This window comes from Takifugu flavidus, chromosome 3, assembly GCF_003711565.1.
Source record: "Takifugu flavidus isolate HTHZ2018 chromosome 3, ASM371156v2, whole genome shotgun sequence".
In the NCBI taxonomy this organism is placed as follows: domain Eukaryota; kingdom Metazoa; phylum Chordata; class Actinopteri; order Tetraodontiformes; family Tetraodontidae; genus Takifugu; species Takifugu flavidus.
Genome location: NC_079522.1, coordinates 16,135,777 through 16,153,365, shown reverse-complemented (window position 1 = coordinate 16,153,365; position 17,589 = coordinate 16,135,777). Strand labels below are relative to the sequence as shown.

General features: G+C 42.5%; 1 protein-coding gene across 9 annotated transcripts in view; it reads left to right on the top strand.

The window, feature by feature from the left end:
* Window positions 1-15,764, top strand: part of LOC130522479 (peripheral plasma membrane protein CASK) — a 34,829-nt gene extending 19,065 nt beyond the window's left edge. The window contains exons 11-28 of one of the 9 annotated variants that reach the window (XM_057026910.1): window positions 411-428; window positions 1,538-1,662; window positions 2,105-2,182; window positions 2,263-2,343; window positions 3,473-3,661; window positions 3,791-3,869; window positions 4,074-4,159; window positions 4,303-4,371; window positions 4,449-4,517; window positions 4,691-4,726; window positions 5,163-5,201; window positions 5,606-5,802; window positions 8,518-8,633; window positions 10,216-10,281; window positions 11,306-11,386; window positions 11,612-11,814; window positions 12,952-13,035; window positions 13,958-15,764. In XM_057026910.1, coding sequence (XP_056882890.1) covers window positions 411-428; window positions 1,538-1,662; window positions 2,105-2,182; window positions 2,263-2,343; window positions 3,473-3,661; window positions 3,791-3,869; window positions 4,074-4,159; window positions 4,303-4,371; window positions 4,449-4,517; window positions 4,691-4,726; window positions 5,163-5,201; window positions 5,606-5,802; window positions 8,518-8,633; window positions 10,216-10,281; window positions 11,306-11,386; window positions 11,612-11,814; window positions 12,952-13,035; window positions 13,958-14,134 — 1,793 coding nt within the window. In that variant the 3' untranslated portion in view covers window positions 14,135-15,764. Of the gene's footprint in view, window positions 1-410; window positions 429-1,537; window positions 1,663-2,104; window positions 2,183-2,262; window positions 2,344-3,472; window positions 3,662-3,790; window positions 3,870-4,073; window positions 4,160-4,302; window positions 4,372-4,448; window positions 4,518-4,690; window positions 4,727-5,162; window positions 5,202-5,605; window positions 5,803-8,517; window positions 8,634-10,200; window positions 10,282-11,305; window positions 11,387-11,611; window positions 11,815-12,951; window positions 13,036-13,957 lie in introns of all 9 variants that reach the window. The other 8 variants (XM_057026908.1, XM_057026907.1, XM_057026915.1 and 5 more) reach the window with 8 other exon arrangements.
* Window positions 15,765-17,589: the final 1,825 nt, after the last annotated feature.

The window sequence follows — 17,589 nt, the reverse complement described above, 5'->3', positions numbered from 1 at the left end:
AAGCGGTATGATTGCAGTAGCGCGTTACATAACCATCGAATGGATGAGTAACATCAGCAGAGTCACTCTTGTATTTAAAGTTCACAATCAGCTGCTGCAGCCTGACGTGCACATGCATATTTGTGCTGAGGTTGGCAGTCTGCTGCAGTCACACTTCCTCAAATGGCAAAAATAAACCAGACAATTGTGCTCCACAGATGCTGGCAGTAAGTGGCACATGCTTTTGCTGAATATGCTTGACCTGTGTTTTCTCTTCCTTTTCCCGCCCGCACTCGGCTTCCCCACGCTGCTTAAGCTCATTGTCTTCTGCCTTCTAACTTTTTTAAAATTGTAAAATACAAAAACTCTACTTCTCTAATCTCAGCCTTTCTTCCTTTGGTTTTATTGTTGTTCTGCTGTGCTGTCCCTAGGACTGCTAGCTGCTGAAAGTATGTATCCCCCAGTAGAATGTTCATGTGTGATACCATCATGACATCATCACGTGCATTATTTTTCCCTGTTTGATAATGTGGCTCCCACTCCTCCCTGTGTCTTTCCTTTCAGTTTCATTTAAGTAAAATCTACCACTAGACCTGTACAATTTAGTTTACATGCATTTAAAGTGTCTAAAAAGACAATGAAATGGTTTTCACTATGCAGCTATTAACCATTGGACAATAACTGAATTTTACCATTTTTATATATCAATGAAAATTGTTCAATTTTTTTTTTTGATTAATGAGATGCATGTAAACAAACCTTGAAGAGATTTTTTTTCCCCTGTATCTGTCATCTGTAGAATCTCAAGGCACCTCATGATATGCTGCAGAACAAGGGCCAACATCTAAACCAAATGATAGGAAATGGGTTTACCTCAGTCTACCAGAGGTGTTAGGAGTTATTACCAACGGGATATTACTTTCAATCAAAACTGCATTTGAAAGTTGAATTCTGCTTGGCTCTTGTCTCTGAAATGTGGTTCACTGCAGGTTTATTGAGTTTTAAAGACACAGTGTGTACTTTTAATACATTTGTCAAATAGGAGTACGATATGTTTGGAACCCGAGCTAATTTTGGACTCTTTAATTTTTATGGTACACATCCATTATGCCAAAACATGTTTTAGGTACATAATATTGGATTTTTTTCTTCCATATTTCTGCACATTCTCTCCATCTTCCTTGGCTGTATGGCTAATCGTACAATCATCGACACTGACTTACTTGTAAAGTAATCTTTCTTCTGACGCTGTATTGATACCATATACTGCTGTTTCTCTGGTTTTGCTGCATGTGTGGGCGATGCAGCAGGTACTTGGGGTTCAATAGTTTGTATGTGTATGTGTTTGTGAGTTGTTATTCGTAGTGTCCGTCTTCTGTTGTGTGGTGTTTTTTTTTCTTTTCAATTTGTTGTCTTCCTTTGCCTGTTTGTGCTTGTGTAATGTTGTGTTTGTGGTCTGTCATGTTAAGTGTTTGCATCAAACATTTTCAGGAAGTGCTTGGTGTACTTGTAGTTTGGTCTGTATTTGTGTATAACTATGAATACACCCGTGTGTGTACAGGAGCAGTATCGCAAGTTTTGGACAGTCTAGAGGAAATTCATGCACTGACAGACTGCAGTGAGAAAGACATGGACTTCCTTCACAGCGTCTTCCAGGATCAGCACCTCCACACTCTCTTAGATGTGAGTAAAGCGCAGCAGCAAACCCGCCTCCCGTGTCATTACCCAAATGTCCAGCAGGAGTCACAAAAATCAAATGGCTTGTGCAAGAGATTAGGCTAAGACTTGACTCACACATACCAGATGTCATTGAATGAATGAAAATAAGAGTTAAAAATCTTTTATTGATTAGTGTGTTCTCAACAAATTCAACAATTTAATGTGACACATATATATAAAGTTGGAAGTTGTAGCAGGCACCAGACCATTCTTTAAATCATGTCCAGTAACATTTTGGACAGAAATGTGTGCACAAACTGCTTGAGGTCACCTTGTATGGATCTGGCTTCTGCTGTACCATGAAAAAAGTTTAGAAGTAACGAGAATTCAGTCAGTGACAATAACGTACCTCTATTTATTTTTAATTTTTGAGCTACAAATAAAAATGTACTGTTCTTTATTTTAGCTTTATGACAAAATCAACACCAGGTCATCCCCTCAGATCAGGAATCCCCCAAGTGATGGAGTGCAGAGGGCCAAAGAGGTAAGGGGGCAATTAATACTGAAGCAGTTGTGGGTATAAATCAACATTTATTAGCATAATTAACATTAGCACTTCATCAGGTACTGGAAACCATTGCTTGTTATCCGGAGAACATGGAAGCCAAGGAGCTCAGGAGGATCCTCACGCAGCCTCATTTTATGGTACGATGATGAAGCATAAATGCAGCACATGTTTATCCTTCAGTCAGATCTTTCAGATCTGTGCTTACAGAGTCTCATAAACCAAGTCCCTGCAACACAAAGCTGCTTAGCACCTGAGCTGAGCTTGGTTAGCCCGCAAACTGCAGAAGCAGTAGAGGGAAGAGGAAAAAGTGTCAGATTCTTCTGAGTGGACTTACAGCAAATTTTGTGCGTCAAATGTCTTTAACAGACTTTAGGAATGCATTGATGGATATAGAAACTGAAAACTCCTGGATGTCTTGCAAGGGTACCACAACATCTGATAGGAGTAGCCCAGTGCGGTGCTTGTTGTACTACAACTTCAGGGTTTCTGTTTTGGTGGTGGTCTGATTTGTCACTTTGGATGTCACTGCAGATGAATGTAGAATGGTTTTAGATGTTAGAAATAGAAACAGAAGAAGCTGTGGTGTAGGCTAATTCAGGCTGTAACACCTCCTGGAGTTGTCATGCTTTAGACTTGCTTCAATCCTATTAGCTCATGCTGCTCTCTGACCTGACTTTAACACCACACTGCCACAGAACGATTGTTAAAGCCTTAAAAAAAACCAGCCGCTTATTCTTCCACTTCAAACCTCTCTCTGAGTTAAATATAGCTTCATTTTTTGAGGTATAAAGTGGAATGCACTTTATCTTATTAAAATGTAACTTTGCATCTGGTTCGATTGATTTGAGAGTCACACTTAATGCAGAGGCATCTGTCGTTTATGAGTCTGCTGTTACCAAAAAGCAGCTGCTTTGTATTTTCAAGGCTCTTGTGCAGCATCGGTGAACCTGTTTTCACTGCTGAGCAGATCAGATCATTTGGCGTGTACAGCAGTAGAATTAAACACACAAACTAGAAACTGTGTCACTAACGTGTTTAGTGTGCAAAGAGGATTAGAGTGAACTTCCACACCGTCAGGGGAGCTGTCAGTGCACCTATTCAAAGCTAGGCCATGTATACCTTTCTTTCTGACAAGCTTGACTACAATGGATTCGCTTGATTCATTCATTATTCACGCATCCGTGTCCTTATTAGAACTTGAGGAATTTGTCCACACCGAGGGGCCGTGAGCGGGAATCTTCTTTCAACACTGTGCCTGTTTTCCAGGCTCTGCTCCAGACCCACGATGTGGTGGCTCACGAGGTCTACAGTGACGAGGCGCTGAGGGTGACTCCCCCGCCAACTTCACCTTACCTGAACGGAGACTCGCCAGACAGCACTAACGGAGACATGGACCTGGAGAATGTCACCAGGGTCCGCCTGGTTCAGTTTCAGAAGAACACTGATGAGCCCATGGTGAGTGGACACTAGTAATGCTGTTTTAGCGATGTATAAAAATGTAATTTACATTTTGTTTTAATTGGGGGAAAAAAAGGACTAAACTATGTTTTATCAGTAAATTCCACCTCTGATCATATCTTCTAGGGCATCACTCTGAAAATGAATGACCTTAACCACTGCATCGTAGCCCGAATTATGCACGGAGGAATGATTCACCGACAAGGTGCTCGCACATATATCGTTCCATTTCAGATATTTCTCTTTCAATGAAGTAACTTTAATTGAAAAAACTGACCTTAACTGGCCTCCCTGGGGAGCCATCTCAGGGGGCTCACAGGTTTTTGCTGCCGAGTTGCACACTGACGTGTCGGCAGCTGGGGATTTGATTGTAGTTTTACTGTGGTAAATCGTTATTTGTTGCCATCAGGTACTCTGCATGTAGGAGATGAGATCCGTGAGATTAATGGCATCAGTGTTGCCAATCAGACAGTGGAGCAGCTCCAAAAGATGCTGGTGAGTCAGAGAATACTCCGACTGTTTGTGCATCAACGTTTTAATGTTTTATTTTGGGTAATTACTCTACAGTATTGGCAATCATTTCTGTCTATTTATCTATCCATCTACGATAATATTGTTAACTCCCTCCCTATGCTCAGAGGGAGATGAGGGGAAGCATCACTTTCAAGATTGTACCCAGTTACCGCTCCCAGTCCATGTCTTGTGAGGTAGGAAATAAAGCAATCAATGTTAAATGTTTGCATACCTGGATACCATTTGGACCTCATTCCCCTACCTTCTGCAGAAAGAGTCACCAGATCTGTCCGGACAGTCGCCAGCAAACGGTCATGCCAGCGTCACGAGCTCTATCCTGGTAAGTTGCTTCTTCTGCTCACTACATTGGGGGATAAGTCCAAATCTAAATGACAAAAACCTTTGACTTATCAGTACAGATTTAAATCTGAAAAATGAGCTTTTTCCCGGAGTGTATATATATATATATATTCTTTCCCACATGTAATGACTTAAACTTGTCATTCCATCTAGGATCTGCCATCCACAATCCAGCCTAAAGGTCGACAGGTATGCTTTTCTATTTCCTTGCAACATGGCCGCACTGCCTCACTCACATTGTTCTCCTCCTTTGCTGCACAGTGCACCAAAGGATTAAACATACTCTCATGCCCACATCCCGCATGTGTGTACTCAGTTTTTACATCCATTTTGTTTCCGTTGAAGGTTTTTGCCCCTCCTGCAAGATAAAACAAAAATATGTAGTAAGATGCTTATTGAAATTTATTGTAGTCACAAATTATTTTTCTTCCCTGTTGATTTCAAGCATTTGCCCATTTTAATATCAGGTGCATAACCAAGTGTAGTTCTAAGACTTTGTAGATTGAGATCTTAGATCCAGCGGCTGACTGTGGGTCCCTTCTTGCACCACGTCTGTTTGCCCTTCCTCAAAGTTTACTAGTGCATGATCTATGTGTAAGTGTATGTGATGCTCTCAACCCCATAGATCGCCAGACCTGCTATCAAGGACAAATTGTCCATCAAGGTAAGATGCCTCAAAGTGGACCCTCCGTAGAAGTAGATCCCAATCTGTCCTCCCCCATCGTAAAGTTCTGTTCCACGTCATAGTTATGTCTAGATGTCATGCTTCCCATCAAGGCTGTCTTCGGGCCACAGATGTCAGTGGACATTAAAGGCAGTAAAATAACCTGCGTGTAGGTGCACAAGCAGTAGATAACCTGAGTACACCCACAGAGATGTTTCACCATTTTGTGTCACTCTTCATTGTTTTCTTCCTCAGCCTGATTTTATTCTTTTTGCTTTTATTAAATAGGAACATGCTCTAAAATATTCACAGCCAGTTCATGCTCACATGGGCGTCATATTTCCCATATATATTGATTATCGCTTCAACACAAACTGTAATGTTTGACTGTCCCTCCCTTCCAGATTTATGTTCGTGCCCAGTTTGAGTATGACCCGGCCAAAGATGACCTCATTCCCTGTAAGGAGGCGGGCATTCGCTTTAGAGTGGGCGACATCATTCAGATCATCTCCAAGGATGACCACAACTGGTGGCAGGGGAAGCTAGAGAACACTAAGAATGGGACGGCAGGCCTCATTCCATCACCAGAGCTACAGGAATGGTGAGGAAAAATCAGCATAATTGTGTTCTTTGCTTGAATCTCGTTTGCTGCTCATTAGGAACGTTGTCCTAAGACTAGCTTACTTAAATTATGTAGGTTTGGTGTTGGTTTGGTTTTGGTTGTTGTCAGATTTGGCCTTTCTTGTTTCTGTTTTATAGCCAAAAATGTATGTTTGAATTAAATTGTTGTCCATCATAGTATAGTTTCTGAAAGAATTTAACCCTTCAGAACCTATTGTGATAGGCCTGACAGTGGTTGCATACAGTTGCAAGAAAAGGTATTTAAACCCTTTGGGATTACTTGGATTTTGGCATAAATCGGTTATAAGTTAAGTGTAAGTTCTGATCTTCATCTAAGTCACATCACTAGACAAACACAGACTGCTTAAACTTATACCGGACAAAAAATGACAGGTTTTCGTGTTTTTATTAAACATTCACCGTGCAGGGTGGAAAAATTATGTGAGCCCCATGCAAATCACTGCTCCAAGAGCTGGCGTAATTGCAGCCAGCCAACCTGGAGTCCACTTAATGTGAAGAGAATTCAGGTGTTGGTTAAAACTGACCTGCCCCCTACAAAACAGTGGTGAGTTTGCTATTCTCAAGAGGCGTTACCTGATGTGAACCATGCCCCGCACAAAAGAGCTCTCATTAGATCTCTGATCAAGAATCGTTGACTTGCATGAAGCTGGAAAGGGTTACAGAAGTATCTCTAAAAGCCCTGACCTCCGTGTGTCTGCAGTCAGACACACGGTCTACAAATGGAGAAAGTTCAGCACTGTTGCTACTCTCCCGAGGTGTGGTCGTCCTGTAAAAGATGACTGAGAGCACAGCGCACAATGCTCAGTGTGGTGAAGAAGAATCCTTGAGTGTCAGCGAAAAACTTCTCTGGCACATGCTAACATTATTGCTGCCAAATCTACAATAAGTAAAACATCAAACAAGAATGGAGTTCATGGGAGGAAACCACGGGGGGAGCCATTACTGTCCAAAAAATACATTGCTGCACTTTAGAAGTTTGCAAAAGAGCACCTGGATGTTCAACAATACTACTGGCAAAATATTCTGTGGACAGATGAAACCAAAATAGAGTTCTTTGGAAGGAACACACAACACTATGTGTAGAGAAAAGAGGCACAGCAGACCACCATCAAATCCTCATCCCAACTGAAATATAGTGGAGGGGGCATCGTGGTTTGGGACTGCCTAAAGGCCTGGACAGATTGCTGTTATCGACGGAAAAATGAATTCCCAAGTTTATCAAGACATTTTGCAGGAAAGCTTACGACCATGTGTCTGCAAACTGAAGCTTAACGGGGGATTGGTGATGCAACGGGACAACAACCCCACGAGGTAGAAGTAAATCAACAGAATGGCTTCAACAGAAGAAAATACGCCTCCTCGAGCTGACCTCAACTCGATTGAGATGCTGTTTCGTGACCTCAAGAGAGCGATTCACACCAGGCATCCCAAGAATATTGCTGAACTGATTCGGTTTTGTAAAGAGGAATGGTCCAAAATTCCTCCGGTCTCATCTGCAACTACAAGAAACGTTTGGCTGAGGTTATTGCTGCCAAAGGAGAGTCCAAGTAATCCCAAAGGGTTCACATACTTTTTCTTGCATCTGTATATGACCTGATGGAAACATGCAAATATAGGTGTGGGATTATTCTACATCTTTGGGTGCTTTAACACAGGCAGGATTAGGTTGAGCCAGTTCCTAGCGGGACGTAAGTGGGACGGTGTGAACACAAGAGACGCACTCTGGTGCACACCAAAACGCCATGAAAAATGGTCGTGGTACGACTGAAGTAAACTCGGTGTTCCGCGTGTTGCATCAAAGCAGCGTGCACCGACACCACAGGTTTTACATTATACATCGTTCATTTGTATCTGCAACTGCTGAAGTCATTACAGTTCATCTGCGGCTCTGCAGGAATTGTGCTGCTGTTGTTGAGGCGATTCCAGTGCAGCAACATGTTGTTTTTGTTTTTTTGTTTTTAATTCCCAGTCAATTCTTTTGAAAATTTTAATTGCAGAGTTATGTTGGTGACCAGCGTGGCAAGTAACACCTACTGGTACTTGCGTATCGCCATAACCTTCCTCTTTTGGGAGTCATGTGGTAGTTCGTTTTTAATTGTCGGTCGTCGGAGGTTTTGAGTTTTGTATCACCACCACAGCATTTGAGTGAAAGAAATGGGTAAACACAGACTGTAGTAGCTGGAAAATACAAGGAATCATTTCTTTCCTTCAGTGCTGGTCTTTGGTTCCCACCAGTATGTGTGAAAATAAGTTGTTTGTAATTGTTATGGAGGAAACCAGGATTCAGTTATCAAGAGCTGTGAGAAGAAATATAGCACCATTAGCCTTTTTTTCCTTTTCTACTTGCGTAAATGACATGACGGTAATGAATTTCTGTTTTTATATGGAGTTGCATAAATATCATGTTTGACAGTCCTGTCAGGGTTTTTTCCAGTTCATCTGAACACACACACTGTTAGTCTTTTATTTGGCTTGTCTAGCTTATGTTAGTGTTGTTTTTAGATGATTGGACAGTGTGTTGTGTACAAATTTTTATATCAAGAGTAAAATGATTGCAGATTATAAAAGGAAGCAAATCTGTTGTGTAGGATCAATGTGTCTGGTCTGCTTTCATTGCATGACTGTATCAGGGGTAAATGTAATCTTAACTGGAGTTCTACTTGGTCCTCTCCAGGCGGGTTGCATGCATAGCAATGGAGAAGACCAAACAGGAACAGCAGGCCAGTTGTACCTGGTTTGGCAAGAAGAAGAAGCAATACAAAGACAAGTATCTGGCCAAGCACAATGCAGGTAAACTCACACAACATGTAAGAAAACAAATGGCTATACAGTCGATCTTAATTTGATCTGTGAAATTCTTTTAATAACAGAAAACATCTGTGATTGTGTAATGCTACAAAAGATGTTAATCACGGTGTTCCAGCTTTGAAGCATCGGTGTGTCACTGCTGCACGCTTGTTGCCTTTTCCTTCTGACAGACCTTACCAGCTGTCTCAATAAGTGCCTTTACATGCGCCTCTCAATCACTTCTCGCTTGATCGACGTGCAGAATTTATGCAACGGGACTTTCTGTCCACGAAGGACTTTGCGGTAGCTGGATTAACGGTGGCGTTAAGTCACCTCTCCCGGTCGAGATTTGCACTTTGTTACGTTGATGTTGTTGGGCCACAGCTCTTAATTACGAGGTAGCAGCTACAGCTCAATCAACAGCAGCGATGGGTGAGTTTATGCGTCAGTAAAGTTGTGCTTGGAGCAGTATTGCTGCCGCCCAAAAAATACTTTGTCGCGGTGCGCTAGTTCCGATCAGTGACGGCTACACAGCAGACCCTAATCAACTCGGTGGGACATTTCTGGTTCCAGGTCGGTGAAATATAGGGCACGTGCAGATCTCATAGGTCAGTTTGCTGTCCGCACCTCTCATAAATCACAACTAAGCTATCAGCGCGTATTAGTCTGGCTATATTCAGACTTCTTTGGGTTGATTTTAGTCGCGCTGAAGCGTCCACGTGCATTTTGTGCAATCCACTAAAGCCAGGAATTTGGTTTTCTTGCGTGCATGTAAACGCACTTAATTTCCCACAATTCTCACTAACAGTGTTGCAATTAACTCGGTGTTTCTAGTTTTTGTTCTTGTGTTTTTTTTTTTTTTAATTCAGTTCAATGTTTTCTTTTATGGTGTCTTTATTAACCCTTCCGCTCCCACCCTTTGTCCATATTCCATGCTGTCTCTTACCCAATGAAATGGCTGCATGTAAGTAACTCCAGACAGCTGGTGCACAGCTTCTGTGTTTTCTTCCTCCTCTCTGCTTTTAAAGTTCATCCCCCCTCCCTATTGTCACCTTGACTTATGAATGACAGCTGCTTTCTTTGTTTAGTGGAAATGTAATTCAAATTGAGATGATGTTGCTCTGCTCAGCTCTGTTTTTATCTCTAACCAAGGTTATTGTGAAATAGCAACTTTTAATGCTATCCCAAGGTATTCAGAACTAGCAGTTGCACCATGTGTGTAATCATCTCATTGAGCAGGTTCAGTTTAAGCTACAGGGATCAGACACTGAAATGTAAATCTCAATGTTACACTCTGTTCTTACATTTATTCAGATCCAATGTTTTCCCACTTGTACTTTCAGTCCTTTAATATAATTTAATAGTTTTAGGGTTGTTTTACACTTTTTAAATATTCTTTAGCAGTTGATTTAACTGTTTAAACTCTAAAAAACATGTTTGTTTTACACAATGTAGGATTTTGTGCAGGACTAATGTTAGTTGACCATCAGTTTTAAATAATTTCTTAATTTAATGAGCATTCCAGTGATCACATTGGTTCTTTGCTGATATACTGTTTATTGTTCCACAGTGTTTGACCAACTAGATCTGGTGACATATGAGGAGGTGGTCAAACTCCCATCATTTAAGAGAAAAACATTGGTCTTACTTGGTAAGTCAATACTGTACGATTTTGACAACTGTTCTGTCTGTATATATGTAGGTTTGCTTAGTCTCTTATATCAAGGTGTTGCACCAGTCAAATGTTTTTCTTCCAATCAATCTTTATTTATATAGCGTTAGAATCCAAATTTTCTAGACGCTTTACAGAATCACAGGGCCTGACCCCCAACAAGCAACAGGAGGAGAGGACAGGACAGGAGGGCAGGACAGGAGGGCAGGACAGGAGGGCAGGAGGAGAGGGCAGGACAAGAGGGCAGGACAAGAGGGCAGGACAGGAGGGCAGGACAGGAGGGCAGGACAGGAGGCAGGACAGGAGGGCAGGACAGCAGAGCAGGGTGGGAGGGGAGAAGGGAGAGCAGAAGAAGGGTGGAGAGAAGATGAGGGAAGACAGCAGGAGAGGAGAGCAGGGCAGGAGAAGAGTGGAGGGAAGATGAGAGCAGGGGTGGAGAGGGAAGACAGCAGAGGAGGAGGCGAGAAGACAGCAGGAGAGTGCAGATTGGGGGAGCAGAGAGCGCAGGGACGAGGAGACGAGACCTAAAGTTGAATTGCTTCATGTCCTTCCGAGCCCTATTTAGACAAAGACAAAACATGTTATGAAAACTGCAGAACAATGCAATCTCACTGGCTGGAGTAAAGACTATCGCCTGAACATCAGTACTGTTTTACTGTCATTGCAGTCAAACAGGTCTTTGCTGAACTACTCAGGGAACAGGAAAGCCTGATCTCTTACCTTTAATTATGTGGCAGCAGGTTGTCTTTCCACAACTACAGTAGAAAAAAACCTGTTAATCAAGAATGTTATCTGGTAGCTGTATAACATCCTGAGGATTTTAAAATCAAAACAACCATCACTCACCATTACAGATGGCACTCTTTGTCCATCAGGTCACCCACAACTACCTAACAGCACCTGAAAATGCAACAAATTCTTATTCTGCTCCACATTTTAATGGAAGGAACAGTGTAAATGTTTGTTATAGTAGGACCAGCTTTTCATCCTCTTTCTCTTTCAGGAGCACATGGAGTTGGTCGGAGACACATTAAGAACACACTCATTGCCAAGCACCCTGATCGCTTCGCCTATCCCATCCCTCGTAAGGACCAATACATGTTTAAAGCGCTCTTGCAAACAGGACAGGAGACAAACTGAAAACTAGATGGCTAATATAACCATGCAACCATTCTGACTGAAGTTCGAATTTAACTGAGGAGGCAGAAATGAGTCATAGATTCAAGGACAAGCAATGAATAACTAAAGAATTTTGTGCTGCGCTTGTCTCAGACACTGACAGTCATTCGCCTCTTCAATGTTTCCTCAGACACAACTCGGCCTCCAAAGAAGGATGAGGAGAATGGAAAGAACTATTACTTTGTGTCTCATGACCAAATGATGCAGGACATCAGCAACAATGACTATCTGGAGTATGGAAGCCATGAGGATGCCATGTATGGAACTAGATTGGAGACCATAAGGCAGATCCATGCACAGGGCATGATCTCTATACTGGATGTGGAACCCCAGGTAGCCTGAACAAAGCTTCCTTTGAACATTACTCTTGGGATGGCATAGGGTCAAAGGACAGATTTTGCCTCATGGAAAGGCTTCATCAAAACATTCAAGGGATTCTTATTCCCCTTTTAATATTGAGATTTATTTTTTTAACAGAACTAAGTGATGACAACATTTATGGGACATGTTATTGAATCTGTTTTAAGGAAATTCAATTGGGTTTTACCTTTAATCCTGGAGGCTTCTTTAGTGCTTAATTAGCTTGTGGGAATCCCAGGGATATTAACTGTCCTGGTTTACTGACTGTTTAAAGGCTGGGAACAATTGTACAACTTTTGTCTTGATTTTAACCCAAGTGTCATCCACACACCCAAACCAATGGCTGGGGAGAGTTTAGAGAAAGAGGTCCCCACGATTGGAGACACCAGTGACCCACGGCACAGCTGTGGTTCTGTCTGTAGAAGCGTTCTCTGAACTGGACAAAGGCGGTTTTAAGTCAGAGGCTGAGCAGAGGGCAAATGTGGTCTGAAGATAGTGGAGTTCTCTGAGTCTGTTGTCCTAGTTGAATCATCTCCTCACTGTGGCAAGTGCGTCTGGAGTTGGGATGCAGGTGAACACTGAGGTGACGGCAGGGGAAAGGTTTCTTCCGTGCCTAATTTGACGGTCCGTATCTTGTCAGCAAAATCCTGGAAGTTTTTAACGGGGCAATCGGTTCTCCCGACTCGCAGAGTGAAGGTGGGGGCCAGGCGTTTGCCGATGTTGTCAGCCCTTCCATGGATAGTCTTGACCTTGCTAGAGATTTCTGTCAATGGCTCGGTCCTCCTCCAGGCATTTAAGGCTCTTTATTTTCTTGGTTTTAGTGGGGTTTTGCTTCAGTGTCCTACAGGTGGCCGAGTCACTGAGAAGACACTCCCTTGTTGTAATCAGCAGTGTTTAGGATCACAGAGCACCTGCCTTGGTCTGCAGGCAGGATTGTGACGTTCAGATCCCTTTGTAGTGTTGTTCCCCTCTTCCTCTCCTCAGCTGTCAGGTTTAGTGGAGGCGCTTCTGACAGATACCTTCAGTCTTTTTTTTTTTTTTAAACTACAACTTCAATGGTGTGATCTCACAACTGCTACCATCAGTAAAAGACACTTTGTCTCTTCTCAGGCGCTAAAGATCCTCAGGACAGCCGAGTTTGCTCCCTATGTCGTCTTCATCGCAGCGCCCACCATCACCCCAGGCATGACTGAGGTAGATACAGACACTTCCTATCTGAGCTGTCTCGGTATCTGCATGTACTAACTTAATCCCACTGACATTGAGTCTGAATTCAGGTATGAAGCCCATATCTCACCATAGATTTGATGTCTATTTAGTCTTTAAATTTGACAGCCATAGAAATGACACTGAATTCAGACAAACTAACTGCAGATCTCTCATCCTTGCCTTTTCTGCCTCTGCCCTCACGTGTTTTAAGCATGTTTGTGTGTTCTATTGCATGCATATTTACATTTGCATCCAAGGTTCCAAAGTGGTGCAGAAAGCTTCCAGTAAGTACTGGTGTGAGGAGAATGTAGAACATTTCTGGGCTCTGTGTTTGTGTAGCTTCAGTAGATTTGTCCATCCTTATTCCTCCCAATTTCCTCTAAATCCTGTAATCCCTCTAATAATCTTCTTAATTGTGTTCTCATCCTTGTGGTGCATCTTCATTTTGATACCGTCTCGTGTCTGCTTTGGCCTCATCATTCCATCCTGTCAAAATATTTCAGGGAGAGATGTCATTCTTTCTGAGCAGTTCCATCATTTCAGTTATATTCTGTTTTTTATATCTATATTATATCCACGGAACACAAAAAGGAAGATCGATTCGATGCATTGTCAAAAGGTTTCTCACAGTTTACAGAAGTTAAACGGCAATAGATGCCCTGGACTGTAGTATCTTGCACAAGCAAATCAATCTGAGCACTACTGTCCGAATGGATTGCACGGATACGTGGCGACAGCATTATGATGAAAAACATAAAAGGGCGTATTTAATTACAAGACATTAGAGTTTGATCTGATCGATTTGTTCCATTTAGCACTTCCAGGCTTGTAGGAAGGGAGAAGACAGGAAACGTTCATTAAGAAATTGTGATTTAATGATTGGTTTAATCACTTACCGCACCCCCAGGACGAGTCTCTCCAGCGGCTCCAGAAGGAATCGGAGATGCTTCAGCGGACCTACGCTCACTACTTTGATCAGACCATCATCAATAATGAGATCGATGACACCATCCGCCTGCTGGAGGAAGCCGTAGACCTGGTGTCAACCACTCCTCAGTGGGTCCCCGTCTCCTGGGTCTACTGACATACAGTTACCACCCCTACAGCTCGACCTCTACTCCAACATGGATGCTAAAACTTTGGATAGAGATGGGGGAAACCTCCCACCTCCCTCTTTCTCTTCAGAATCATACATTTGTGTGTAGATAATCTGTCCATGGAGAAGAAGAAGAAACCAATGACTGATAACTCAGTGCAGAGACTTCACCCTGCCCCTTATTCAACAGCCTCAAAGGCATACTGTTGTGTACATATATACATATAAAAATCTAAGTCAATATGGTTCTGTCCTTGCATAGTTGAAGGGTGGGGAGCGGAGGGGCAGTGTAGTAGATATTTTGTACTTTTTCTTTTGTAATGGATGGATGGGTGGGAACAATGGAAAGGCAATAGCAAGCATGACCATAAAGCAGTCTTACGTGGATGCCTGTGTATGTGTGTGCGTATGGTGACCTTTTAAAGAGACCACTCGTGGTACTATGTGTTCTCCCTCCTTAATCTCCTCGGCCACCGTGACAAACGAGCCGACCTTTGAAGCACATCAGAAGCTGTTGTAGCAGCGACAACCCGAGTTTAACCAGAACAAGAAGCACATGAATCTGGGCAGATTCTGTGTCTGTTCCCCACCCTCGATCCCATTGGCCCTCTGTGCCTGTCAGTCTGTTGAAGGAGCACACTGCATCTTCCTTCTACGCTGTCTTTGTCGCTATCCTACGCTTTCCTTTTCAACCTCTGGACAGTCTTTGTTTACATCTCAGTTTGCACAAAATGGGCAAGATGTCTTTTCATTTCTCACCATCTCCCTCCAAACATGGACTGCTAAGCAACTAGTGGACCTTGCATATGTTCCATGCTCAGCGATGAAAAAGCGCCATCATTAATCAAAAGAAAGGTGAAACTACGCCTCATCGGAGCCTCGGGGAGGTAGTCCCAACTGCCAACGCACACCCCTGGCGTCTGCCATGGAGACAACTGCGACAACGTTAATCTCTCCTCACTGCGCTTTTAAGTGTTCATGGGAAAGGCCTCGATCTCCGCTGGACTTTTGGAACATTTAAATGTTGTCTTTAAAAATAAGAGTATTCTTGTTTAGCAGGGGAGAAAATAATTCTAAATTTTGTGTGTAAATGTTTCAGTAGTTCGTATGTCATTACGAGTGAATTACCAAGAGCCAGTGTATATTAAACCCTTAAAAGAAGCTCAGTATGTGACAGAACATCTTCATGCTTTACCAGAGGTGGCACGAAGGTCTCGCCGGCTGAAAAACTCAGGCACATCAATATGGGGCTCTGAATTAAAAAAGAAAGAAAAGTCAATTTCAGCTGCGTGATCGCTCTTGTCCCACTTCAGATAAAGTGTTTTCATTTGGAGTCCTGTGTAAATTCCCTCTGCAAATGGCAGCAGCTCTTCTGTATGAAATGTCGTTCTGTTTTGTTATTTTTAAAAATATATATTTCCTTTCATGTGTTTAAAGTAAACGGCCTCGATCCTTTCTTGTCTGTGTGCACGTGCAAGTCTGTGTATGGCTGAAATGATTTTGCAGTCCATCCAACAGGAGAATGGTTTTTAAATTGCTAACAAATGTCTGAGAGCTGTAATTCTGTTCTGACTATTAAAGATAAAATGACCGGCTTTTAACGAGGCACTGCAACAGACATGGGTGCGCAAGTCTGATCTATATCCAATGTCACGCCCATAAGTACGGCATAATCATCTATACGATCTTATAAAGGAGTTCTATATCTAATGATTGCACAAATGAATTATTAATCACCACAATCTACAACTCCTATTTTCCCTCAGCAGGCAGGAATACAGCACACACTCCCACTCACCATGCAATTACCGTGATGTGCCTGTTATTGGACAACAGGCTGAAAACAAACTACTTGTCAGACCTCTAAGGCTGCAAAACTTGACGCTTCAACCTCAACAAACCACCTGAAATGCACAAGCGTCTACAGCCCAGACGTTTCTGTTTCAGAATCCGATAATTCCTCTTTAATTCCATGCTTTTTATTCAACACAAAGACACATAACTAATAATTGTGACTCGGCCATTAACACATCTAGAGGCTGATAATATCCGAGCGCTTAACACACGACAGCTACGAATCAAATGGAGGTTTGACGTCCTCATGTGTGGGTGGATGTTTCATCGGGTTATGGCTCAAGCCAAAATCTGCATCATCGATGACAATAGATAGCTTTGGTACTGTCCGTTGTGTGTTTTGTAGACATTGTGAAGCCTCAGCCAGTAACAAAGTTCAAGGGTGTTACACTGAACTGCAGAATTAAACCACAACCTTTTCTCCATTGAATATACACCTCTCCAACAAGGTTCACTGTGTAACCTGTGGCAACCTGGAGGCTTTTCTTCTGAAGTGAACATTAATGAATTGTTCCGCAGAAACTTAATCCTCTAAAAAAGTTCTGGAATGATCCAACCAATGAGTCCAGATCTCAAACAACGGAATGTTGGTGGATTTAATAGCAATCACACTTCTGGATCATTCTCCCTGTTCTCTAAATGTAATGAGAAAACTTTAGCAAGTAGAAAGGTTATGCTCTAATTTTCTCCAGGAGTTTTTATTGTACATTAACAGTTATATACAAAGTACAAATTCACTGTGTTACCTTGGGCCTTTGGGGTTAAATCAAGGATTTCCAGGCTCTGGCAGCAAATACAATTCAGGGAATTATCACTGATGTGCCAGAAAACAACAAAAGACTCCATAATAGATTTTACATGAATCAGAAGAAGGCAGATGTGTTCAATGGGATTGTCTCCACTTATGTGCAGAAAAAAAGGTGTTTACCTTTTTTTCTGTCCACTTACCTGCTGCCCTTGTGTTCAAGGCAGAGGCAGTTTCACAGACAGTCTGATGGAAGAACTCCTGCTGGCTCACCTTGGGGCTTAAATTCACAACCACCTGTTGTTTATACCCATTCGTGTTTGCACCCACGGATGTTTGAATCTTAACTCTGCCTACGCAACACCAGTGACTCAGTGCTCACTCCAAGCTAAAACACTCCTGTCAAGCCAAGGAACAAGACTTCAGGTAACAAGCAGACAGGTAAACACCAACAACTGAGGCATCGGAGAAACGAGGAATGGTGCCCACGTATCCAGGCCAACCCTGTGTGAAATTATAAGGAAATATATGTTGGTTGTCCAGCACAATACATCTTTGAATTCACCCAGAGGACGACCATGTCACTATCTCTCCGAGCACGCTGCCGTGTCCAACCATCCGAGGGGAGGCCTTTGAGCTTCAGCAGGCTGAATATTACCACTCTGCAAACATTTTGTTCCCACCAAGTCCAAAACATGACAACCGAGCCTTCGGGCATCTTAATAATGAGAGTTAGAGCCCTCACAAAATCCTGCTCATGGCCCCTGATCTCTAGCTCGTCCTCATAGATCTGCTTTATTAGCAGATGACTCCCTGAGATCTGCTGAATGCAAAAAGCCACAGA